Source organism: Phyllostomus hastatus, unplaced genomic scaffold (assembly GCF_019186645.2).
Source record: "Phyllostomus hastatus isolate PE091 unplaced genomic scaffold, TTU_PhHast_1.1 phas_scaffold_21, whole genome shotgun sequence".
Lineage (NCBI taxonomy): Eukaryota > Metazoa > Chordata > Mammalia > Chiroptera > Phyllostomidae > Phyllostomus > Phyllostomus hastatus.
The window spans coordinates 21,044,093-21,070,482 of NW_025334017.1; the positions used below are offsets into that span (position 1 = coordinate 21,044,093).

Genomic DNA, 26,390 nt, shown 5'->3' on the forward strand with positions numbered 1-26,390 from the left:
ATCATTTTCACATCATCTAAAGCTGAAAGTCATACGTCAAACCATTGTTAAGCCAAGTCTATTTCACACAACAGGTTTCTCCTACCTCCAGTCTCTCCCTATCAATCAAATGCTGCATGCTGCCATCGAGATTAATATCTTAAACACTTCATCATGTCATTCTCCAACTTGAAAACTTTCAGTGGCTTTCTGCTGTGAAATAGAATTCATACTCTGCCATCTTGCACTCAGGGTCCACACCATCTGACCCTTTCCACTTTATTTCCTTGATTGTTGCAAATGAACTCCATTTCATTGCCACCCAACACAACTGTGGTTTCCTGTTTAAGCTTCTTAATCACATGCATCATTCTTTGTAGTGCCTACATTCCTTCCTTCTGTTATCCCTCCTTCAGTGCTTAGACAAAGCCCCCTTCCAACAGTTTAATTTCACTAACTACTCCAGCCTTTGTGGAGTCCCCTTCTTATGTGAAACCACATGACATCAAAATTATTGTTCCGGATTGCAGCTTCATACTTAATTTATACCTTGCCTTCTTGACTTGATAGATATTATAAGTGTGTGTGTGTATATACTCCATAGTGCCTACCACAATCTAAAGCAAAAAGCAGAACATTTGTTAAATTAGTATGTTTTCTAAGAAGTTTTAAAATTTTCAGATAGAAGGACTACAAAATCTTGAATCTTGACTGGCCTTGTGATGGATTTTGACTAACAAAATATGGCAGAAGTGACACTATGCATATTCTTTTCCCCATCTTACTTTTTTTATTGTGGTAAGATATACTTACCCCAATAAATTAAATTAAAATCCACCATTCTAACCATATTAAGTGCACAGTTCAGCGGCATTAAGTGCATTCACACTGCTGTGCCATGATCATGACCATCTGTCCCTGGAACTTTTTTCATCTTGTGAAACTGGAACTCTGTACCCACTAAAGAGTAACTCCCCATCTCCTCTCTACCCTGGCCTCCGGCAGCTACTACTCCCTACCCATGTGAATCTGACTACGCTATGTACTTCATGTAAGTAGAATCACACAGCCTTTGTCCTTTTGTGACTATTTCACCTAGCATAACATCTGGAAGGTTTGTCCATATCACCGGCATGTGTCAGAATTTCCTTCTATTTTAGGCAGAATAATATTTCATTGTATGTATATACAACATTTTGTTAATCCATTCATTGATGGACACTTTTGGTTACTGTGAATGATGTTGCTATGAAAAAGGGTGTACAAATATCTGTTTGAGTCCCTGCTTTCACTTCTTTTGTGTATATGCCCAGAAGTGGAATTGCTGGAACACATGGTAATTCTGTTTAATTTTTTTGAAGGAATGCCGTACTGTTTACCCAAGAGCTAAACCATTTTACATTCCCATCTACAGTGTACAAGGAAGGATTCCAATTTCTCCAAATCCTCACCAACACTTGTTATTTTCTCTATCGCTCTCTCTGTGTATGTGTGTTTATATGACAGTCATCTTAATGGGTGTGAAGTGGTATCTTATGGTTTGAGTTGCATTTTCCTAATGGTAAGTGATTATTAAGCATCTTTTCATTTGTATATCTTCTTTGGAGAAATTTAACCATTTGTATATCTTCTTTGGAGAAATAGCTATACATTTTTTTTAAATGGTTTTTTTGTTGTTGAGTTGTGGAAGTGCTTTATATAGGGTGGGGCAAAAGTGATTTACAGTTTTGAGTACGTGAAACACAGTTTATTCTTATATTCTTATTTATTAATTACAGTATTATTTTCCAAATAAAGAACTGTAAACCTACTTTTTCACTACCCTGCACATCCTGGATGTTAATTCCTTATCAAATATACAATTTGCAATGTTTTCTCCCATTCCATGGGTTGCCTTTCTACTCTCTTAGTAGTGTCACCTGACACACAAAAGTTTTAATTTTGGTACAGTCCAACTTATCTATTTCTTCTTTTGTGGTCTGTGCTTCTGGTATCATATCCAAGAAATCACCATCAAATCCAATAGCATGAAGCTTTTCCTCTATGTTTTTTTTCTAGTTTTAGTTCTTAAGTATAGATCTATGATTCATTTTCAGTTACTTTTTGCACATGGTGGAAGGTAAAGGCCCAACATCATTATTTTGCACATGGATATCCAGTTTTCCCAGCATCAACTGTTGACAAGACTATCCATTCCCCACTGAATGGTCTTGGTACTACTGTCAAAAATCATTGGCTCTATATGTTTATTTCTGGGCTTTCTATTCTAATCCACTGGTCTATAGAACTGTGTGTTTTGATTACTGTAGTTTTTTGTTTTGATTACTGCAGCTTTGTAGGAAGTTTTGAAATCAAGAGGTAGGAGGCCTCCAACTTTGTTTCTCCTTTTCAAGATTATTTGACTATTCATCTGTTGAAATTCCATATGAGCTTTAGGATGGATTTTTCTATTTCTGCAAAAAAAAGTCATCAGGATTTTTATGGAAATTATATTAAATCTATAGATTGCTTTGAAGAATACTGACATTTTAATAATATTGTTTTCCAATCCATGAACGTGAGATGTCTTTCCATGTTTTGGTGTTTTTAGTTTCTTTTAGCAATGTTTTATAGTTTTCAGTGGACAAGTCTTTCACCTCCTTGGTTAAGATTTTCCTACAAGTTCATTCTTTTTGATGCTGTTATAAACGGACACATGCAGACCCTAAGTAGGGCTCACCAGGCCTTACACCTCCTGCTATTACCCTCTTAGCAGGTTACTGTCACCACCTAAAAACCCCAGGTCAACCTGATAGGGTCACATGGCCTAGCTCACTGTTGGCACAACTGCCAGACACAAGAGTGAGGCAATTTTAGATCATTCGGCTCCAGTCAAGCTGTCAGATGACCACAGCCACTTGCAATGCACCAGATGAGACCAGCAAAAGGACGGCTCAGTGAAACCAAGTCAAACCGCTTACCCACAGAAGTGTGAGCAAATCAGCGCTGTTACTTTAAGCCAGTAAGTTCGTGGGGTGGTAGCAAAAACCAATGGAAACAATTAAATAATTGTATTTAATATTTCTTAACTATGATAATTTATTTATTACTTTGTAGCCTCTTTCAAACTGTTTCTCAGAGGTTATTAAGATTTATTCAAACTCAGGCAGGACAGTTACTTTGATGATAAATACATAATTCATCATGTATCATCATACATAATTCATTCATGTTCATGAATGATTTAAAGTCTAAATGTCAGCATTCTAAATAATTTATAATTTTTAACAAGTAGATAGCTTAATATTGTACAAGAACTATAGAAATAAGGGAAGTGGGGAGGGTTGGGGGGTGGGCTGGATTGGTAGTAAAAGGGAGAAAACTACTTGAACAATGATTAAAATAAAATAAAAAATTAAAAAAATTAAAAAATAAAAAGAACTATAGAAATAAAGATTTTATTTTTCTTATTTGTAACTTGAAAACTTAAAAAACAGTAAGTAAATATTATAATTAATGCTTTCAAGCTAACCTGTGCTATTGCCAATATTTGCTAGCAATTCATACTAAATTTATTAAGGACAGACTTTGAAACCATATTATCTGATTATTTAAAAAAACTTAGATAATCACACTATCTAGGAAGAAAGTATTTAACATTAAAAATATTTATAATCCCAAAGCATTTAGAGGCACGCTGACTAAGCAAAATGGCTTAAAATTACCTAAAAATTTTATTTGCTTACAAATAAATGTTATTTATTAATAAATACAGCTATGAAACATTATAGTTCATGTAGAAAAAATAATCCCACAGAATAATATCCAAAAATAACACACTATTTAAAACATGCTAAAGCAAAAATCTACTCCATAAAAATTCCTACTGCATTAAAAAATTCATTTTGAGTCCTGGCTGGTGTGGCTCAGTGGATTGAGCAGCAGCCTGCAAACCAAAGGGTCGCCGGTTTGATTCCTAGTCAGGGCACATGCCTGGGTTGCAGGCTAGGTCCCTGGTGAGAGGTGCACGAAAGGCAGCCACACACTGATGTTTCTCTCCCTCTCTTCCTCCCTCCCTCCCTCCCCCTCTGTCTAAAAAACCCACAAAATAAAAGACAATAAGAACAACAAAAAATTTCATTTTGAGAATTTACTCCCTCTAGTGTGGAAATAGTTGATTTAGAATGGTTTGTTTGTATTATATGCATTCTTTAAAAGAAATATAAAGACGCAAGACAGAAGGGATAAAGAGAAAATGTAATAATAGAGGTATTAAGGTACAGTTTTATATGCTAACTAGATAAAAAATAGGATAATTTCTGGCAAACCAGCTAGAATTAATACTTACTCAAGTAGAAACAAATTCAGTTAACTTTTAAAGTTGAGACAAATTTCTCTATGTCATAAATGTCTTTGTATCATTTGTTTTAGAAACTGAATTTACTGTCAGAAGTATCTCATATTTGCATTATTAAAAATATCTTTTGAGATGGCTGTCATTTTAATTTTAAAGAGTCCTAAATATTTCTCTAAGTGTGGGCTATGATTTATTTAACTATAACCAATCATTTACATTTCTCTGCAAGTACACTCCTACAGGAAAACTAACACTGCACCTTCCCCTACTCACATTTATGACACTATATTGAATATCAAAATAGTCTACAATTTTATATGTACACGAGACTGTGCTTCTCAATCTAACAATAAAATAAAGGAGGAAACACAAGTAAGAGAATTAAAATGTACTTACAAAGTCGAAGTCTCCATCTTGAGGAACTTTCCAGTTATCAGGAAAAACATTTTTGGACATGGGGAAGGGTTCATGCATGTTCTGATTACAGTTTTCATGACTCTTATTCTTGAAGTCCTGTTTATCAAAGTAGTCCATGAAAGATGGTCTTTGTACTTGTGGGGACGTTGCATTTCCTTCGGTAAACAAAGAACAAGAGGAGGGCCTAAGTTCTCACATTTCAAAAAGTATGATTTTTATTGAAGTGTAATTTTTTAATTGAACTATATAATAAATTTTCACTGGTTAGGTTTAAGGCCAACATAGTCGATTTAATGAAGAACAAAGTAAAACAAAATAAGAATGAAAAAACAAATATATCTAGGCCAAATAAAAATTCAAATGATTAGGCAGAGATCTGCAATATTCTTAGGTTGTGGAAACATTTTAGGATTTTGGCAGATCTTTATCACAATCTTATTTAAGATAATTTCAGATGTATTTGAAATGTGCCAGTGCAGGCCAATTTTTAAAACCTGTTTTATTCCAAACAACTAGGCCTGGATTGTTCTTGTCACTGTGCACCACTATCAGCTATAAAAGGTTATGAGGACTCACCCAGGTTCCTCCTTTATCTCTTCACTTCCTCTTAGTCTTTCTTTTTTACAGATTTTTTCTTGTTTTTCTTAAAGTATATTTTATTGATTATGCTATTACAGTTGTCCCAATTTTTCTCCCTTTTATCCTCCTCCTTCCAAAATTCCCCACCACCACCACTTTAGTTCATACCCATGGGTTGTACATATACGTTCTTTGACTTCGCCATTTCCTAAACTGTTCTTAACCTCCCCTTGTCTATTTTGTGCCTACCAATTATATTTCTAATTCCCTGTACCTTTCCCCCCATTTTCTCCCTCCTCCTCCCCACTTATAACCCTCCATGTTATCAGTGATCTCCATTTCTCCATTTCTGTAGTCTTTCTACCTAATTCTATCTCCCTGTGGATGCCCATGGCTTCACCTGTCACAATGTTTGTATCTATCTGTGACTTCTGGTTCTATTTCTCCAGCCCAGATCTTGCTTCTAAGTTCTATACCTGACCTCCTACTGCTTACTATTAGACTACTGGAGCTGAGGTGAGTTAGTTGCCTCAGACTTACCAGCTCTAAAGCTCAATTCAAGGTCTTTCCCTTCAAGCTCACTGCTAATCTAATAAAGTCAGCATTTACTCTATCCCCAAAGTGATTAAGTGGAGGAATAACCCAGATTCCTCTCTTTCCATCATACTGCAATGATCACTGGGTCTTTTTAATTCTACTTTGCAATACAGTTGTTTAAACTTAGCCCTTTTTTCTCTATCCACCACTGCTGGCCTCAGAGTTTAGCTTCTAATCATTTCTTGTCCAGGCCACTGTAGCAACCTCCAAACTGGTCTTGCTGCTTCATCCAGTTTTGATTTCAGTTTCATACTGATAACACAGTGACCTTTCTAATGCAAATGAAACCATGTCATTCCTCTCCTTGGGACCTTTCAATGGCTCCTCATTTCCACACTGAATGATTAAAGTGGAAAATATACATTTGAAATAACTAGATTTTTAAATCTAGACAGTATGGTCTTGATTAGTGATTTTCAAGCTGGATTCTGTAAAGCCCTAGAATTCCAAAAGAACATGTCCCCATCACTACCGCAAAGACACTCCGACACAGTTCTCCAGACAGTAAGTTACCTTCTTTCTTCTTAAACAGTTCCTGTGCTGGGAAGGACACCTCCCCACAAGGAAGTGTGTTGGGCAACTCTGAGGTACAAAAAGTATTTTTAAATGTGAACCTGAAATTTGGCCTTCTATAATTTACACTCATGTTCCAAGTAAATTATTCTTTTATATACCAGTACATCACATATCTGAAGACACAGTTAATGGCTCCTGTCTCGGTGGTCTGTTTTTCAGGTGAACCATCCCTAGTTTTGTTCCATAGGACATGTTTTTCAGATTCATCATCACCTTGCTTACTTGCCTATGGACACATTCCAGTTGCTCCATGATCCTCTAGTATCAGGTGTAATATTGCTAATAGCACTCTGGCCAATGCAGAATGTATTTGCAATAGTACTAATGCAACTTAAAACAACAGTTACCATTATGACACCTAAGTAAGATTGTTGGCTCATAAAGTAAATTTGGTCAAAAGAATACAATGCTAAAAAAACCTATTTTTACCCTTTAGGAATAAGAGGTGAAAGTGAATTGATTGATACCTGCTCTAAATGATGAATCAGCAAGTCTGGAATTCTTTAAATCAAAAGGGAGGGGTGAGGGGGCTGTTAGGTAAGCACCCTGCTCCCCTTTCCTTTCCCCAGTGTTTAGACCTCAGTGTGCATTATTTGGTTTGGGAATTTAGATGAGTTGCTCAGGTAAAGACAGTGAGAAGTTGGCAATGACAGTATTTATTCATTTAAAATTTTCATTACATTACCTTAAAATGACATGATCTTCCCTATCAAAACAAAGTTTCTCATTGACTTTTCATTATGTGTTTTTTAAAAGACTATGGTAAAATACACATACAACAAATCATCTTAACCATTTTTAAAGGGACAGTTCAGTAGTGTTAAGTATATTCATGTCATTGTGCAACCAATCTCCATATTGCAAGACTAAAACTCTATACCCATTAAACAACAACCCCCCATTCTCTCCTCCCTGCCAGACCCCAAAACTACCATTCTATTTTCAATATCTATGAATTAGATTACTCTAGATATCTCGTATAAGTGGAATCATTACAATATTTGTCTTTTTTATGACTGGCTCATTTCACTTAGCTTGATGTCCTAAAGGATACTGTATCATGTGTCAGAATGCCCTTCCTTCTTAAGCAAAATAATATTCCATTGTATGTATATATCACATTTGTTTATTCACTCATCTGTCAATGGACCCTAGGGCTACCTCCATCTTTTGGCTATTGTCAATGATGCTGCTATGAATATGGGTGTACAGATCTCTCTCCAAGATGCTGCTGATCATGTTTTTAAGTTAACTATCCTTAGTTTTTCTCTATACACATGCAAATCCTAGTGTGCAAGTGATCTTATTTTTTAATACCGACACAGAGGACTTTTTCATTTTCTTATGGGTGTTTCGATGGTTGAGCCTAATTTATAATAAAGTAAATCATTATGATACATTGTAAGTAAATATGAATATTAGTAAAAGTAATATATTTACTTCTATTTTCAGTCCATGTATTTTTTTTATATGTTTATCTTTACTTTTGGTTATACTATAAGTTCCCTAACACAGGAACCCAAATACTTTACTCAAATAATTTCACAAACAACTATGACCATCAATGAGTGGTTTTGACTACACCCAGATGTTCAACATCAATGGCCATGAGGAGGAGCTCGTAAGATGGTATGTGGTTTTTCAACATCATTACTTTTGAATTAGTAGAGGCTACTAGTATTTCATTACTAGCAACTGTGCATTGGCATAATAAATTTTAAAAAATCATATGACTACTACAATTTTAAAATGATCTGTCCCAGTAGAGTCAGAAGGAATACGATATTCAGAATATGCATGCACTAGTGGAAAAACAGCAAAAAAAAAAAAAAAAAAAAAAAAGAAAAGCTGTTTATCCGAAGAATTGTTCTTCAATTAGTGCTGCTCAGGCTTTAGGAGATTTAAAAATAAGCATGACAAAACATCTGGGACCCAAATGATACCCACTGAAAAGATATTAGACATTCCATCTAAATTAGGATAGAATAAAACCGCAGTATTCATAGTAAACCTTCAGAACTTAGAATACTCTCACAGCCCACATACAAAACTCAAGAAAAAGAAACTCCTTAGGTTGTTTAACAAGATACCAGCCAGAGCTGCCTTTAGATTCCCTGTCAGACCAGACTTTACTAGTAATATTATAAATGAATAAAATATATAGGAGAAAAGTATAATGTTTTAATGATCAATAAATGTTGCATAAAGATTCTGTGTTTCTGTTCTTTTATCTTCAACTTTCTCCCCTAAAATCTCCTATTATTTTAAAAAAAGGAACTGGTTAATTTGACAAGGCTACATTACTGACATCTGGACTGGACACATACATTCCATTAACATTTTCAACAGATTTTAAGAATCCTTGATTTGTCTCTGGGCTTCATCTGTACAAGAGATTTTATCGTCAGAATTGAAATTTGGTTCCTATGGCAATCTTTTATTCCATAACAGAGTCCAGGAATTTAACCTCAATTACTTTCAACCTCTGACCCTTTCATGAAAATAAATAAAATGTTACAAGTGTAGTTCACTCAACAAATTTTCTTTAAATTGAGCAAATCAAATCATGTGGCAGGATCAGAGAATCCCATAATGGAAGGCTTTGCTCAATATTTTTTTTAAAGAGATGAATAATTTTGTAATAGAACTGCATATTTGTGTTGTGAGTTCTCATTTTAATCAGCTAGTCTTAAGATGGGTAACATTACAAAAGATATCTAACATTCAGCACAACAAGGGTTATCAATTTTTATGTAGTAAAATAAGGATCAGAGAGGAGTTTCTTTGGGAAATCACTACTACAAAAAAAAAAAAATCCCATGAATTTCACCATTATCAACTGCACTTGACAAAGGTGTAGAAGCTCTGGCTGGCGTAGCTCAGTGGATTGAGCGCGGGCTGCGAACCAAAGTGTCGCAGGTTCAATTCCCAGTCAGGGCACATGCCTGGATTGCAGGCCATGACTCCCAGCAACCGCACATTGATGTTTCTCTCTCCCTCTCTACCTCCCTCCCCTCCCTCTCTAAAAATAAATAAATAAAATCTTTAAACTTAAATTAAGAAAAACACACACAAAGGTGTAGAAAACATTTCATTGAAGCAAGTTTCTACATAGCATTCTTATAAAAATAAATCTATCTTATGTAGGTACTTTGGTAAAAACAGCCCTGGCTGGTGTGGCTCAGTGGACTGAATGCCAGCCTGTGAACCAAAGAGTCGTTTGTTCGATTCCCAATCAGGGCACATGCCTGGGTTGCAGGCCAGGTCCCCAGTAGGGGGCACGTGAGAGGCAACCACACATTGATGCTTCTCTCTCTCTCTTCCTCCCTCCCTTGCTCCTCTGTCTAAAAATAAATAAAATCTTAAAAGAAAAAAACCCACATTATGGCACTTCTAATCCACTGAAGAAAACAGCACTCCCTGACCACTGCCCCTCCCCAAATCTTCCTCCCCGCAAGCACCCTCACCAGGCCAAGCCTGAACTGCTCTTTCTTTTTAAAAAATATATTCTATTGACTATGTTATTATAGTTGTCCCATTTTTTTCTCCCCTTTATGCCCCTCCATCCAGTAACCCCTCTCCTTCCCAGCATCCACCCCCCCTTAGTTCATGTCCAAAGGTCACACATAGAAGGTCTCTGGCTTCTCCATTTCCTGTACTGTTCTCTAACCTTCCCCTGTCGATTTTGTATTATTCTTCCCTCCAGGCAGCACTGGCTTCACTGCAGAGACTAGTTACAGTCTTTTTTTCCCTCAGCTAGGGGGTGTGGAACTCTTCACCCTGAAACTTTACAAATACCCTGGCGCTGTAACAAAATAGTCAGTGGTATTTTGATTTGCCAATGACTCTTAATTCAGACCTCTGTATTCGAGTAAATGGAAATTAACGTTTATAAAGCAGCAACTCTAACATAACCTACATTTCAGGAGCAGCAACATACACAGAACAGGAGGAGAAAAGTAGAACCTCAAAAGTTGCTTTTCTACTACAGAGAATAAAGTGGGGAAAACTTTAATAAAAATTACTTTTATAAAAATCCTCTCAACAAAAAGTAAGATAGGTTGAATATGCACTTCCTTTAGTAATAGGGAGAGTAGAGAAAGGCTGGAAAACAGATAAGTACTCTTCTGCAATGAGTCAGAGATATAAAAGTCCAGCTGGAAATAAGTCGTGGCAGTAGAAAGGGAAGAGGCAAACCAATCCTGGATTGACTTAAAAAAGAGGAAATCAGTACGAATTTCATTCCAGGAATCTACTCATGCATGTCCAACAGTCCTGTGCTGTTCCCAACCCTACCGCACTCAGGAGCGGCCCGTTAGTGTGTCCCAGTGTCTCACCGTGAAAAGCTGCCCTCCCTCTCTTGAGGTGACAAGATGTTTCTATTATAGGGAGGAGTGGCCATGTAACACATTTCTGGCCAATAACTGGAAAAATGAGGGCTTCTAGGAAAGCTCTATTTTCTTTTTTCTTTTTTAAGATTTTATTTATTTTTAGAGATGGAAGGAAGAGAGAGAGAGAGAGAAACATCAATGTGCAGTTGCTAGGGGTCATGGCCTGCAACCCAGGCATGTACCCTGACTGGGAATCAAACCTGCGACACTTTGGTTCGCAGCCCGCGCTCAATCCACTGAGCTACTCCAGCCAGGGCTGGAAAGCTCTATTTTCTCGATATAGGTACCATCTGCTGGTTCTTGCTCTTTCCTCTTGCCTGGAATTTAATAGCTAAAGATCTAGTAATTATTCTGCAAGCAGGATGACAAATAAAAGTTATACCCTAAAGATGATGCCAAAGAGAGGATCTCTATCTAATGACATGAAATCACTCTACCTGTGCAGGACACTCTGTTGCTGGATTTCTTACTAAATGAGAAAAGAAATTAATTCTATTTTGTTTAATCACTGTTACTTGGATTTTCTGGTATATATAGCTACATTGAGTCCCTAACTGATACATTTTTTTACACACAAGTAAAGGGTGCAGGAATAGGTAGGAGGAGCTATCTTCAATTTCACTACAGGAACACCCCAATCTGAAACCTGAACTCCACTGTTAGATAGTGGTTTTATTATCTTTACATTTCGGATGCATTATAGTTCTAAGGGTCTTTTATAAGCTGACCTAATATAAGAATCTATGGCAAAATGCCTGTTGGGTTCTACATTCAAAACCTGGAAACTAACCCATTCCTAGGTTAAAAATAAACATTTTGTTATTTAAAATAAAAAAGTATAAAAAATCAACAAATAAAAGAAGGCAGTCTATTCCATTGTATTTCTTTTCAGATGACTTTAGAGCAGGATATGCTGGCACATAATTTTTTTTACTCAAATGTATGTGCTTATACCTCCAAATATTTTCTAATGTTTCATCTAAAACAATATTAAAATTGAGTATATCTTTCTTACAGAGAATTTAAAAACCCCTTTTTATAAAAATTTCTAGGGAGGAATACAGGTTACCCTTGTTTTAAAAGGTAACAGCAGTGGGCAGCAGTGAAGGCCCAGCGATATTCCACTGCACAGCATTAAACACATGCTCATAGCACATGGTCACATCTCCAGGGAGACAGATGCATACCCACAGGAGCAGCATGGAGAAGCACGTTTGTGACTCACAATTTATTTTTTAAAAAAGAAAAAAAGAAATAGTAGCCCCTTCAACAGCAGAGTGAAGCAAGAAATCTCAAGACAGCAATCACTGTCATATGTGGTTGTGGTTACTATAGCAAATTCTTTTTCTTTAAATAGAAAAAGAATAATCACAAAAAAATTAGCATCAATTTCTCCAGCTGCAGCTAAATTCTGACTCTAGCTTACAAAATATTTTTATTTTAACAATAAATTTAATGTTCAAAATTACCTCATTTGCCAATTTTATCCCCAATTCTCTCAACCACTTGCTATAGAACTAAAAACCCATTAGCAATAAAGAATAAAATAATCACCATGCAATTCTTTATGCATATGAAATTTTAAAGAAAAAAAACCGTTCTCCCCTTCCTTCACACATTCCCCCACACATACAAGGAAGACTAACTCGTGTGAATATGACACTGTCAGAAAATGGGGTGGTCTGCCCACAGCTGTAAACGTCCCTAATAGGCAGGTCTTCTATGTAGGTAAAAAATCTTCATGGAAATTCAAATGTATAAAGGAATTTTTTAAATACTGTAACAAAACATAATTTGTTTAAATTTTAATTTCTTAGCATGATTATGACCAAGATAGTCAAGTGTAGGGATGAAATAACAATCATAATTTTAGCATAATATATTTAGACATCAGGGGATTTATGAATATTACCTAATTTGTTCTTCTAAAAATATTTTAAGATGTGGGTGATCCACCTGATTAATGATCTTGGAAATTTGTCCTTTAATTTGTTGCCAAGAGAGTAATGAATATATAAAAAAACAGAATGTTAATACAGAAGCTACTGACATCAGCTTTTTCTTAACTTCATCACACTGTATTTTACAGCAAAGGAGGACAGAGACAACATGGAGAAGATCCAGAGGCTACTCATAAAAAAGATTAAAAGCTTAGAAAATAATACCTGTACAAAGGTTAAAGGGATTGAAATTGTGCAGCCAGGAAAAGTCCAAGGATACAATTTAGTAAGTATCCAAGTGTATCTGAAGGGTTCTCCCACAGAAAATAGTGACCAGCTGTTTTCCATCTCTAATGCGGGCAGAATGAAAGGAAACACAAATTGAAGCCCAGGGATTTCAGTTAAATAAAAGGAATGATTTCCTGTGTGAGTAATGAGCATTCAAACAGCCACTGTGTGTCTGTGGTAACCCTTTCCTCAGAGGCCTTTACAAGAAAGTCAAATTTTCACTTGTTCAAGGAAGGCTAATACTTACGTACTTGTCTGTGCTAGTAAAACAGGTACCCTAAGACCACAATAATCCATACCAACAGACCCGAGCTGGGTCACAACATCATTAAACATTCCACAGACCAAGGGAAGGCAGACGGCAGACCAGATTCAGTACCCACAAGTGACTCCAAACCACTGCAGCCACCGATTAGCACCTCTGCAGACAAACTGAAGGGCTTCTAATTACGCGGTAATACTGCGGGTATTGGCACCAGCTGCAAGTGGGGCCTGGAGTTTACATACTGTTCTCACCTTTATTGTTACATCGTGGGTGAGATTAACATTACCAATTAAAGACACACAACAGTGTTTCATGAAACAGTGGTAAGATCTCCGGAGAAACAGGAAAGTGATTCTCCCCACATACTCAGCTATCCTAGTTGTTTCTTGGCATTTCAAGTTCTCTCCTTACTAATTCACTCCTTTGTCTCAAAGTTTTATACTTTTTGAAGAAAATGTAAATATTTCATGAAAATTAAACATGATTAAGCATTTACATCTGCATATCTATCCTTCTCTGAAATGGACTTTGGGAGAAAGAAGGAAAAGGATCTGAAGCAGAGCTGGGCGGGACGTTACTAAGCACAGAATGGAACACAAAAGGCGTTGCTCAGAGCAAATGGTCTCATACTTATTTGTCCAGGGACTTCAGATGAACTAGGGAGCAGGGGTATCTAATGGTTTGTCTTCCCTCCTTGCTCATCTCTCCTAAAGCCTTTTTAAATCAATCTAGAATCTACTTCCAGGATAAACTCCTAAAACCTAAAGCAGATCTTAATTTGCCTTCTCTTACTAATTAAGTGAAACTACTTATATACACTGTCTAAAACAAAAGAACAAACTGTAATATATATTTAAAATCACTGTGTTATAGGCATATGCAAAGAAGAAACTTTATAAATATGTACTCGATTTAAATTATTTAACCCAATATCTAATCAATGGAAAACAGTTATGAAAGGTGAATGTAAGTAAACAATATGAAACTTAAACGTGATCTACACTTATGCCTACACTATTCGTAATCCAACATGGTCTCCACCGACTTCACCAGCCCGCTCACTCTCTGCTAAACATGTTCCACTCTCTCTCCGTCCTTTCTAAATACTGCAGGTGCATTCCAGGCACTGAGTAAAGCTGCTTATTTCCCTGTTCTAAAAAGTGGTGATCAGTCCTAGCTCCACTTTAGAAATACTTGTAGAGATTATCGTTTTGATTTTTGAATTATTTTTTAAAATAGAGATGCAAAGCCCTTCTGTGATCTACAGGACCGTCATCTCCAAGGGGATGCTCCTGTGGTGTACATATGTGAGGTGAGTTCCAAGAACCCAAAACTGGGATTTTCCTTATAAATCAAGTCTACTGCTCCAGCCTGTGGAGATCTCTTAAGATCCCGATTCTATCTCAGGAGGTATTTTTATTTTGCTCCACTTCATGTCATTTGCAATTCTAATGGACTTTCATTCTATAGCTTCATCAGGTTTCTATAAAAAATGCTGAACTAGCCAGAGCTGAGGCCTATGCCCTATATAGCACACAATGAGAACTCTGCTGTTGACGACAAATGATTACTTCTTAACCCTGTGCCACTGCCTCTGGTGAGCCTTCTTTTTGTAGAGGCTGGGAAGCTCAACCCTGCATTTCCCAGAATGCCCTGCACCTCATCCTGGATAAGTGCATTTCTCCACAACCAGGAAAGCAAGAAAGGAGGTGGAGGCCACGAGGCTGTTTCCCCAGTTATTTCCTTCTGCCAAGCACAGGTATGGAGACATGGAGCTTTCTGTTTTTGTTTTTGTTTTTTAACAGCAGCATTCCAGCATCCAGTCACCAGCCTCACCAGCCTATGCTACGGGGTGGGTGCTGTGGCAGTGGTAGTTTCCTAATCCCTGCACAGCAACAGGGATTGAGATCAATCTGGATCACTGAGCTCAAGAGTGCCAACGGCAGCCTCAGGGGGCACTGTCCTCCTATTGTAGCCCTAAGTAGTTACATTCAGGGTCACTGTGGGGGCTGGAGGGAGTCATTCCTGGAGGCCTAGCTTACTCAGCCCTCTCCAACCTTTCCACTGATTTTACTGATATCTGCATTTCTGACTTAAATCTCTGTATGTTTCAAATACCTAGAGTAGTTTCTGTTTCCTCTGATAATCCCTGACTGACAAGCCCATTTGGGTATAACCATTCAACGCTCAGAACTATCAACTAGGTCATACTACGTAGTGTCCACAAGGATACCATCAAAGGCTTTGTCAAATGCTTTTCCAAAATCCTAAAACACAAAATTCAAGCCCTGCATTTTCTCTAATCTAGATGTTCAGCAATGCTGTCAAGAAAAGGAAATTACATTATTCTGACATGATTTGTTCCCACTAACCTAAGCTGACTTATAATGATCCAGGTCTCCTTTCCTAAAGAACTCACAGATGTTCTGGTTCCACCACTTGCTATGAAATCTTCAACAAGTCATTTATCATTCGCCAGTCTCAGTTTCCTTAGCAGTAAATGGTAGTGACAATCCTACTTTGCAGGGTCCTTGTGAGGAGTCAAGAAATAATGAATGGGAATCTCTGAGCACAATATTTGGCCCATACTAGACCCTTAATTACTGACAGTTAAAACCTAAAAAATTCACCTTTTTTCTCTTTTCTAAAAAAAAAAGTAAAATAAAATTTACTTTCATGCTTCCATGATACTCTCCCCATTTTCTCAGAGAGATATCAAATTTCACATATAATAGTTCTCTCACCTGCAACTTATCACAACATACATTATTGATCATACTCCTAGTTGGGAGATACCAGATCAGCTGACTGCTCCCTTACTATCTCTTCATCTTGCCATTCAAATCACTCATATTTACGCTTGTGCTACTCTGTTCATTTTGGAGATGGTTATTCTCTACAGAATCCCCACTGGATATCCTACTGAATATAGAGAGATGAAGCGTGGTCTTGGAGAAGGCAGGGAAAGGTTGGAGTAAGTTTGCCTTGTGAAGGAAAAGAACAGAGCTGTTTGACAGCTCAGCATCTCCAGTCCCAGAAGACCAGGCCTCCCTCACTGTGTGGGAAGCAGGGCTGGGCTCTCCAGATGATCCAGCTTTCCAAGCTGGTGAAGGACAACCTGAGAGAGTATGCAGGGAAAGAGTAATCTTTATTGATTACCTACTGTATTTAAAGCACTCTGCTAGGTGCTTTATGTATTTACCTAAATTAATCCACACTTACATATGCAGACAAATATATATCACTAAAGCTCAGAAAAGATTAAGCAACACAATTAAAAGTGGCCTGACTTTTAATCTCACACCATTTGCATTATGCCACATCATTTGTTCAGAAAACATTTAATGAACTCTTATTACTGTGCTCAGTACTGCGTGTTAAGCCAGAGATTTTCAACCATTTTCATCTCATGGCACACATAAACTAATTACTACAAATCTGCAGCACACCAAAAAATATATTTTTTGCCAATCTAACAAAAAAGTAGGTATAATTTTGACTTACAAAATCAATCAAAGTGACTTTAAAAAATCTTTTTGAAACAATTTATTCTGATACTTTGTAATAAAATACTCAAAATTATTTAAAACAATTTTTATTTATTATTTTCCTCCAATTTACTTGCATTTAATATTTAACAAGACATCTGAGCTTGACATTGTTTCAGGATGTCTTTTGTGTGAGGTCAAGTTTTGGACAGGCATACTCTTCAGTCTGAGTTTCCAGAGCTTCCAGCCACGACCTGCTTTTGTTGTTAGTGTTATTCAGGGTGGAAATGCTTGATTCACACAAATAGGACGTGGAGAAAGGAAGCAGTGCTTCTACTGCTCTTTTTTGTAATACTGGCAAGTTCACTTTTAAGAGATAACCAAAATGAAGTAGTATCTGTTGCTGAATGTTTAAGTTTTAATCCTCTGTCATTTCTTATCTCTGTTAACTTGTCCTCTTCTGCAATCTTTAATTTTGCCAATTTGCATGCACTTAAGACAAACTGATCTCTTATACAATCCAGGGACGACATGTCAGGTGAGGGAAAATAATTTCCAATATTTCTCTCATGTAATTTGCACCTTTTTGTTAGCTCCAACATTTCTACTACATTTTCTCTTTTGAATATTTCTTCCCAAAGCATTAGTTTTTCTTCAAAAGTGTTAATTTTGTAGGTGCAAGTAAGAATATTTTCACAATATCCTTCCACACTTTTATTGTGTTCAAAGACTGAAACAAATCAGCAAGAAATGCAACCTTACTGAACCAGAGCTTATCACTGGGAAAATCAGTTAACTCAGAGTGCCAAGTTGTCAAAAAAGTTAGAACTTCCTCTTCCAGTTCATGAAATCTGGATAGAGCCCGGCCACGAGATGACCACCCAATGCCTGTCTGCAGAAACAGCTGCGTGTGAGAAGTTCCTCCCACTGAGGAACACGGTGCTGCAGACAACCGTCCCTGTAACGGCCTGCTTTCGCTATCGCTGAAAACTGTGCTAGTCTCATCCAGTACTTTTCTTAGCTCAGGTACCAATGATTCTGACATGAGTACTTCTCTGTAGAGAAAACAATGAGTGAAAATAATTCTAAGACTCTTTTCTTGAGCCAGTGTAATGAATCCTTTTACACTTCCTGACACAAAGCAAGCAGGCACTCTCTGTACAAATACTGGTGCAGGGCTCCCAGGACAAGTTACGACAATTACAGTAATTACCTGCAACATCAAAAATACCTTGGCCCCTCAATGCTTCTGGGAGTGGCCGGCAAAATAAAAACTGCAATCTCTTCTTTATAAATAAATCTACTGAATGCCAGAAGTTGAGCTTTGCCTGTGACATCCGTCAATTCATTCGGCTGAGTAGCCAACACATCTACTTTTGTGTGACATGGCACTTGCCACTCAACATCTTGGGACAAGTCCTGAATACGTCGACAGATGGTATTATCTGACACTGAAAATTTTAAAATCTCCTTTCATATTCTCCACCAAAGATGATTTTACAAATTTACAGCATGTGGGTAAAATTATAGATTCTGTAATTACGTGAGAGTTCATTTTTTATCAACAATTTCTGTGATTGTGTGACTCACTTCTTGCACTTTTTCTGATACCATTAAAAATTTAGCTCATCTTTTTGCTTTATTAGTCTTATCCAGTATAAATCTTATAAAATATTCAACTGGCCTTTCACACAAGTGAGAGAGAAAAGACAAATGTCTTTTTCACATACTTGGAGACAAAGCCTGGTTTGCTCATTTTTCACCACGAACTACACACGTGGGGCATGGCGGATTTTCTTCACCGGATATAAAGCCAAGTGACAAACAACTTTTGTCCTAATGGTGAACAATAGTTTTTGATTTAGCTTTAGAAGGACTGGTGCCAATGAAGGTACTGGACAAGGTACCAGCTGCTGAAGTGCTGAGCAAAGCAATACTCAACGTACCAGCATCACTTTTACACTGTCTTCTAAGTTTCATTTTTTCTTAGAAATTTGCACATGTTAAATGGAATGCTATTGCCTAAAAATAGAAAAGATATATATATATATGTATATATATATGTGTGTGTGTGTGTGTGAGTGTGTGTGTGTGTGTGTATATATATATAACTCATATGAGTCAAAAGAAAATATGGGCATTACTTAAAATTATTTGTGAATACACTTCTCAGAAGTTCAAAACTAAACCATTGAAATGAAATAAACCTTACACAATTTAAACTGTTTCACCATCCATACATTTCTATGCATACAGACTGAAAACTTCAGATACCCAATAAATCTTGGCACTGATAATGCTACACATTTAGAGAACTCACGGCAAGGAGTGGGGGGGAGCCCACCAAGCCAACACTGGGCCCTCCATGGGAACTCGCAGACTGTAGCTCAGACCTGGGGAAGGGAAAGAGCCCTGGCCACATGTCCAAGTGGCTGCAATGCCCTGAGCCCCGCCACAGAGGTTGTCTTTTAGTCAGGGAATAGAGCTGAGCCATAAAATGTGTAATTTATGATGAAAAAAAATTCTGTACCACACCAGTTGAAAATAGATGTATTAAGCAGTGAGAATGCAGAGGGGAATAAACAGATAATCACCTGGAAATAGGCAATTATAATACAGTGTGACAACTGCTATTCAGAACAGAACAGCTAAAGCCAAAAAACACAGCTTCTAACCTGACTGGAGAGTACAGTTCATCTGAAAGCAACAAGAGATAGTCCCTCTCAGGACAACAAGAGCTACCTAACCAGCTGCAGCTCCACAAGACTGGGAACACATACCACAGAGACAGAGCTGAGCTATCTAAGCTGAACAAGGTAAAAGGCTCCAGTCTTCTCTTTGCTGAAACAACTGTTCTCCCAGAGTCACCCACAAAGAAATAATTTCTACTACTTCATCAATTCAATGACACTGGATCCCTTGACATGGTTCTAATCTCCTTCCTTTCAGGAGAAAAACTCTTAAATGTTGATTTACTTAATAATACCAACCTACTTATACCCACTGTCAACCATTCATAATCCCAACTGATATACACCAATCCGGATAAAGTAGAGATCCATGTGTATCAATATTTGCTGTTGCCAGACTGTGAAAGATCTTGGCTAGCCAGCTGAACTCTGGCCACAGATGGATAATGAGGAGCCTGAGAGAGATGTGAATGGAAAGAATGGAAGGTGGAGGGAAAAAGTAATGCTACCATTGCTGAAAACAGACTGGAGAGTTCTTCCTGGGACATGTCCTCAGGTCCCAGGCATTGTTTTTTAAACAGATCAAATTTTTAAAAAATTTTTTCACTTTTTTCCACTTTCCTTCAAAAGATTTTTAAAATATTTTTGCTCCCTACAGCCAAATCCACACACTTCCAGAAGTAAGGAAAATAGGTTTGTAGTTTCTACCTTCATGGATAACAGTATAAAGACTATGAAAACAGCTTATATTGACAAGAATATTGAATCAGGCAATGCATTTGAAACTGTGATAGAAAAGGTGATGGAAATGAGAATCCTCAGCACACAATACAACGTTCTAGATATTTTAAAAAATTAAGAATATATTGGTATGATCTCTCTAGGGAACAAAATCACTAAAGACACTTGAGGCTTTGACTGATGTGACATAACCTGAGAGCTCATACCAACTAATCTAAGAAGTTTTAAAGAAGTTTTAGATCATAAGGAAAAACAAAAAGTAATTTGGTGGTTTAAGGAAAAGTAAGTCCAGCCTCAGTAACTTCTTTACATTTTCTACTATTGTTATACTACAGAATAAAAATCCCTGGGGGATACATTAATATCATTTGATTGGATTTGGGGGAACACTACAGAATGATGTCTAAATTGCAAAAACTTAAAATACATGCAAAGTTGGCTCATGGGATCTAAAAGTTGCAGAAGCACATAAAACAACTTTGACTACATAAACTGCTTATCTGATTAACTTAAACATGGACTTTTAATAAAATCTCAATAATATGATCATATAACTGTATCAACATATTGAAATAAAATTTCAATAGTATGATTTTTTAAAATTTATATTTATTTAGGACATAAAATTATAACACATAGTGAATGATTTCTGTGGCTATCAAAGCTAGAAGTAACTACACAAAATATGTGGAAATCGGTGATGTAATTTTAAAGTCTGATAAATTGTCATCACATCTCTTCCTTGAAATATAAGCATCTAACATGAATTAGATTCTATAAAGACTCATTTTTTAAATCACAGTTCACATGCTGATGCTCAACTATATGATTACATGGAAAAGCTGTTTATGTAGTTTCTTAGGGAGCTCAGAAGCTCACTAGAGATACAAGAAGGCACTCAATGACCTAAACAGTCTGCTCAGAGTCATAAAATTTGACTAAAAGAATGCTATCAGCTTGTGGAAAAATGATCTGTCTAATGACAGGGTCTTCTAATGTATAGAGCACATGACTGGTACCACAATACTAGCGGGCTCTGGAGGCCACAGGACCATCCAGTGCAAGTGTGTAAGTATGTCAGGGAGGCAGAAAGCCTATCCTAGTCCAGGAGCCTAGCTGGAAATCAGGAAATCCAACTCTTAGGCTGTTTTCAAGAGCAAAGTCTCAGAAGACACACAAGTTGTGAGATATAGAAAAATCCATTACCTCCCACCTCCCTGGGTTAACTATATGGCAATCAGTCTGTACTTTGGGTTTCATGATCCTCCCTTTCAAAAACATACAACCACAATGGGCTATATGCTAGAAAACATGAAGAATGCAACAGCAGCGAGCCAAATGACTTAACACTACAGAGGAAAGATGTATCAAGCAGTCTAACAGGATGAGCAGAAAAAAGAAAGAGGTGGGCAAAAACAAACAAACAAAACAAAACACAAAGAAACAAAACCCCTAGGAATGTCAGAGAAGAAATTCCTACCTATATCCATTTTATAATACCAGCAATTGATAACTTTCTAAGCTCTACAATGCAAAAAGCCATGCAGTGTGCTTCTGCGCCACTTAGAAGCAGTTCTACAAAGCAGAAAACCGCCTAGTGCTGAGGCTGACGTTAACCACACGTGACTAGAGTGGTGGGGGAAGAGAAAGGTCAGTAGGCATGAAGAGGTAATTCATCTGTTTTTGCCTATAACTGAAATCACAATGTCCTAATTCATTAACTGCGATCTCAGAAAGATATATATATATTTATATACACATGCGCTAGTCTGTGAGACTATCTCTATCTCCATCACTCTGTAAGCAATGGACATCAGAGAGAATGTCTTAATCGTCATTCTGGCCCCTGCAGCAGCCCTGGCATTGTGCCTCACACATGACAGGCAGTAGTAAATATGCACTAACGTGAATTTTATGCTTGAGTATCCCTGTCTCTTGATCCTTATTTCTAATGTTTCTTTTTGTCCCACCTCAGCCCTTACTTTCTCTCACCTGCATCCCTGTGTCACTGTGGTATAACTGATAATTTAGACAACATGAAATAATATTATGTTGTATTTCCTGGAATAGAACTTTAGGTTCACTTTTTTATTGGAAAAGTAAATGTTAGAAACACTATCTTTTTATCTGTAAAATATTTTACAAATTAAATTAAGTTATGGGTTAGTATCTTTCATCAAAAAAAATTCCATAACCCTAAGTTAGAGATGTGCTGCTTTCTGCTATATTAAAAAAATATTTTAAAATTTATCTGTGCCATATTCTTTTTATGGTTAAACAAAGCAAAGAAACAAAAATTCCACAGCTGGCTACAAAAACTAATATAGAACTATCCTGGTTTCTATAGAAGTACAGTTTCAGAATAGAAAGTGAATATTCCGTGGGAAAAAGCCATACTTTTCATTGTGCCATCTTCTTCTTCTTCGTCCTCACTGTTTATCACCATGGTCCCCAGGTCGGACTCTAACATCGTGCTGTTGTGCTCAATCATGGTCTGGGCCCCTTCGCTCATCGTGCTCGTGGCCCGCATCGTGCCCACGCTTTCCGAGCTAGTCTTCACCATGGTGTGGGAATCCAGTTCGTCTTCATCCTGCAAGCAAAACACCACAATGAAGAAAGGCTTTTCCAAGACAGCTGGATTTCTTAACTCTTAACCGTCTCACTAGCATATGGGGGAGGGAGGCGAAAACCCCCAGAACTTATTTATAAAAAAATTGTGTATTTATTCTTACATGTTTAAACTTCAGGCACCTTCAAAGTACCCCATTTAATGTAATGCACCTATCAAGACATTTTTTCTACTGCTCAAAATAGTTTTTGAATTCACTGATTTTAATGCCTCTTAGTGCTTCTGCCATTTTTTGTTTCACCTCTTCAACGTTGGCAAAATGTTTTGCTTTGAGCACCTTTTTCATCCAGGGAAACAAACAAAATAAAGTCACTTGGGGAGAGACCAGGTGAATAGGGAGGGTGGGGCATGGGGTTCATGCTGTTTTTAGTCAAAAACTGCTGAACACTCAGCGGGGTATAGGCAGGTGTGCTGGTAAATCACCCATCATGCAATGGGTAAACCCGTTGAAAGAGTATTCAAAAAATATATTCACTGAAGGGGAACGCAGCCTCTCACAACACCACCACTGACACAGATGGGTTCCTAGAACACTCACCTAGTGGGGGCAGCCTGTATTACAAGGGGTCTGCCCTCCAGAAGATAATTCCAGTTTTTTGGGGTCCCCCCTCATATTATATATTTTTATTATATTTTAATAATGGAAAATACTACTATTACCACTAGTTTTAATATAAGGATACACATACAAATGTTATCCTAAGAGCCAAAGTTATCCCAAATAGCCTAAAACTTTAGATAATTAAAGTGAAAGCAACCGAAATTGATGAAATGGAAGGCTGCCAGCTATTTTTAAAATAAGGATTAAGATAAATTATCCACAAATACAAAATGAAGAATATAGTGTGAAAATAAACAAAGTGCATTAAAGTTAGCACATGTTGACACTATTATAACAGCCATACAAAGGCCATTAGCTTTTAAAAATGTGATAAATATGCATAACATACAATCTAACATTTTAATCACTTTTCAGCATACAGTTCTGTGACACTGAGCACATTCACAGTGTCGTGCAGCCGACACCTACACCCATTTCAGTGCACCCAGAACTACTGCATCATCCCAACAGAAACTCTGTACCCTTTGAAAAATTGCTCCTCAGTCCTCCCTTGCCCCAATACCTGGTAACTTCTATTCTCCGTTCTCTCACTATGAATTTGCTATTTTAGGTACCTACATGATTCTACAAGTAGAATCATACAACATATGGTCTTTTGTGTCTGGCTTACTTCACTTAGCACAATGTTTTCAAGGCTCATCCATGTTGTAGCATGTACCAGCATTTTTCAAGACTGAATAATATTCCATTGTATATATTTATACCACATTTTGTGTATCCACTCATTTTTTGATGAATATTAGGTTGTTTACACCTTTTAGTTATTGTAAATAATCTGTTATTATAAATTGTTATTATAAATAGTGCTGTTATGAACACTGGTGTACAAGTATCTATTTTGAGTCCCTGCTTTCAATTCTTTGGGGTCTATACCTAGAATTGCAATTCTATACCCCATGGTTATTCTACTTTTAATTTTTTGAGGAACTGCCCAACTGTTTTCCACAAGGCTACACTACTTTACACTTCCACCACCAGTGCACAGTGTTCCCATTTCTCCACATCCTTGTGAACACTTATTATATTCCATTTTTTAAGTAATAGCCATCTTGATGGATACGTGGGTTATGTGTTTCCCTAATGACAAGTGATGTTCAGCACCTTCTTATATAGAGAAATATCTATTCAAGTCCTTTGCCCATTTTTGATATAGGTTGTTTTTTGTCATCGTTGAGTTGCAGGAGTTCATTATATAGTCTGGATATTAATCTTGTAAGTATTTCTCCCCATTTTATGGGTTTCTGTCCATTCTTTGATAGTTCCTTTGATACATGAAAGTTTTTAATTTTGATGAAACCCCATTTATCTGGGTTTTTTTCCTGCTTACACTTCTCTTGTCATATCCTAGACATTAGCTTTTCCATGCAAATTCACAGAAGAATCAAGTCAGTAATATAAATATGAACACAAAATGGTCTTTAGAATGTTCACCAAAAGATAAACTAAAATGGGACAAAAAGATAAACTAACAAACATTTGAGACCAAACAATCTGCTATTTTGAAAAGTTTGATTCGGAACTGAAACTCATTTCTATCTATTCCTAGTCTGACAGAGGGCAAAACACAAATATGGAGAATAGGAACTTCCACGTTGCTCTCAGCTGCCTGACAGTGCTCTTCTTAGTCCGACATGACAAACCCAGCATTATGTCCCAAAGTCTTTTGCTCTTCTTTCACAGGCTTCTCTCTTTTAGAAAGAAGACTTCTTCATTCTCATGCCTTTGACTAATATGTTGAGGACTCCCAAATCCTGGAATATTCCTGACTTTACTATTTAAATACTTAATGATGTTTAAAACTCAACACTCCCAAATCAGACATCATTTTTCCCATCCCTTTAAACCCTCCTGTCTGTCTCCATCCCTAACGATCACCACTACAAAGAACAGTAATCTCCATTAGCTATCTGGGAGGGAATGTTCAATGTCTTCTTAGGTTTATTCTCTTTTATCTCCTATATGTAGTCAACAAATCCATCTTTAAAAAATTCTTTCTCAGTTCCATTACTTCTTTTCCATTCCCACTGCTACTGAGTAAATTCCTTATTACCTCATATCTGGTTTACTGCTGCTAGAGTGTCCTGGAAGAGTCTTTCCCACCTTGACCTTCTAGAATAAGAATCAGACAGGTTTTAGTTCAGATCCTGGCTCCAATCACTTACTATGCATAATACCTTTTAGGCAATCTATTTAAACTCTCTGAACTTTAGTTTCTTTCATTGGTGTTTCCATGATTAAGTGAGAAAAGTTATGCGAGATGCCTGCATACTACTAGGGACATGGCAGTTTCATGCCTACTTCAAAGTACACATATTATACCAACCTTTCCTGAAAACTATGTGTATCATAGTATGTCCTTCTATTGAAGAATCTTTAATACTCCCAGTTTTTGCCCTGGCTGGTGTGGCTCCATGGACTGAGTGCCGGTCTGCGAACCAAATGGTCATGGGTTCAATTCCCAGTCTAAGCACGTGCCTGGGTTGTGTGGGCCAGGTCCCCAGTTGGGGGGGGGGAGGTGTAAGAGGCAAGCACACACTAATATTTCTCTCCTTCTCTAACTCCTTCCCTTCTCCTCTCTCTAAAAATAAATTAATAAAATCTTTTAAAAATATTCCCAGTTCTTGCCTGGATTAAAAGTTAAACACTTCTGACTAGATTTTATTGATCTTTATGTTATTTTATCTGAAAAATCCTATTTACCCATTGTTCACATACCTTGCAATATAGTCAGGCTGACTTTATCTGAGTCTCTAGCTACAAAAAACCCCACATCATGCTATGTTCCTTAAGTCCTTCCCTTTGCTCATGTCTTCTCTACCCAGAATGCTCTTCCCTCTAAATTTGTTTTAACT

General features: G+C 37.0%; 1 protein-coding gene across 1 annotated transcript in view; it reads right to left on the reverse strand.

Annotated features, from left to right (window-relative positions):
* Nucleotides 1–26,390, reverse strand: part of STK3 (serine/threonine kinase 3) — a 252,825-nt gene that overhangs the window by 57,268 nt on the left and 169,167 nt on the right. The window contains exons 9-10 of the mRNA XM_045861098.1: nt 22,685–22,877; nt 4,712–4,887 (exon numbers count right to left, since the gene is read on the reverse strand). Coding sequence (XP_045717054.1) covers nt 4,712–4,887; nt 22,685–22,877 — 369 coding nt within the window. The remainder of the gene's footprint in view (nt 1–4,711; nt 4,888–22,684; nt 22,878–26,390) is intronic.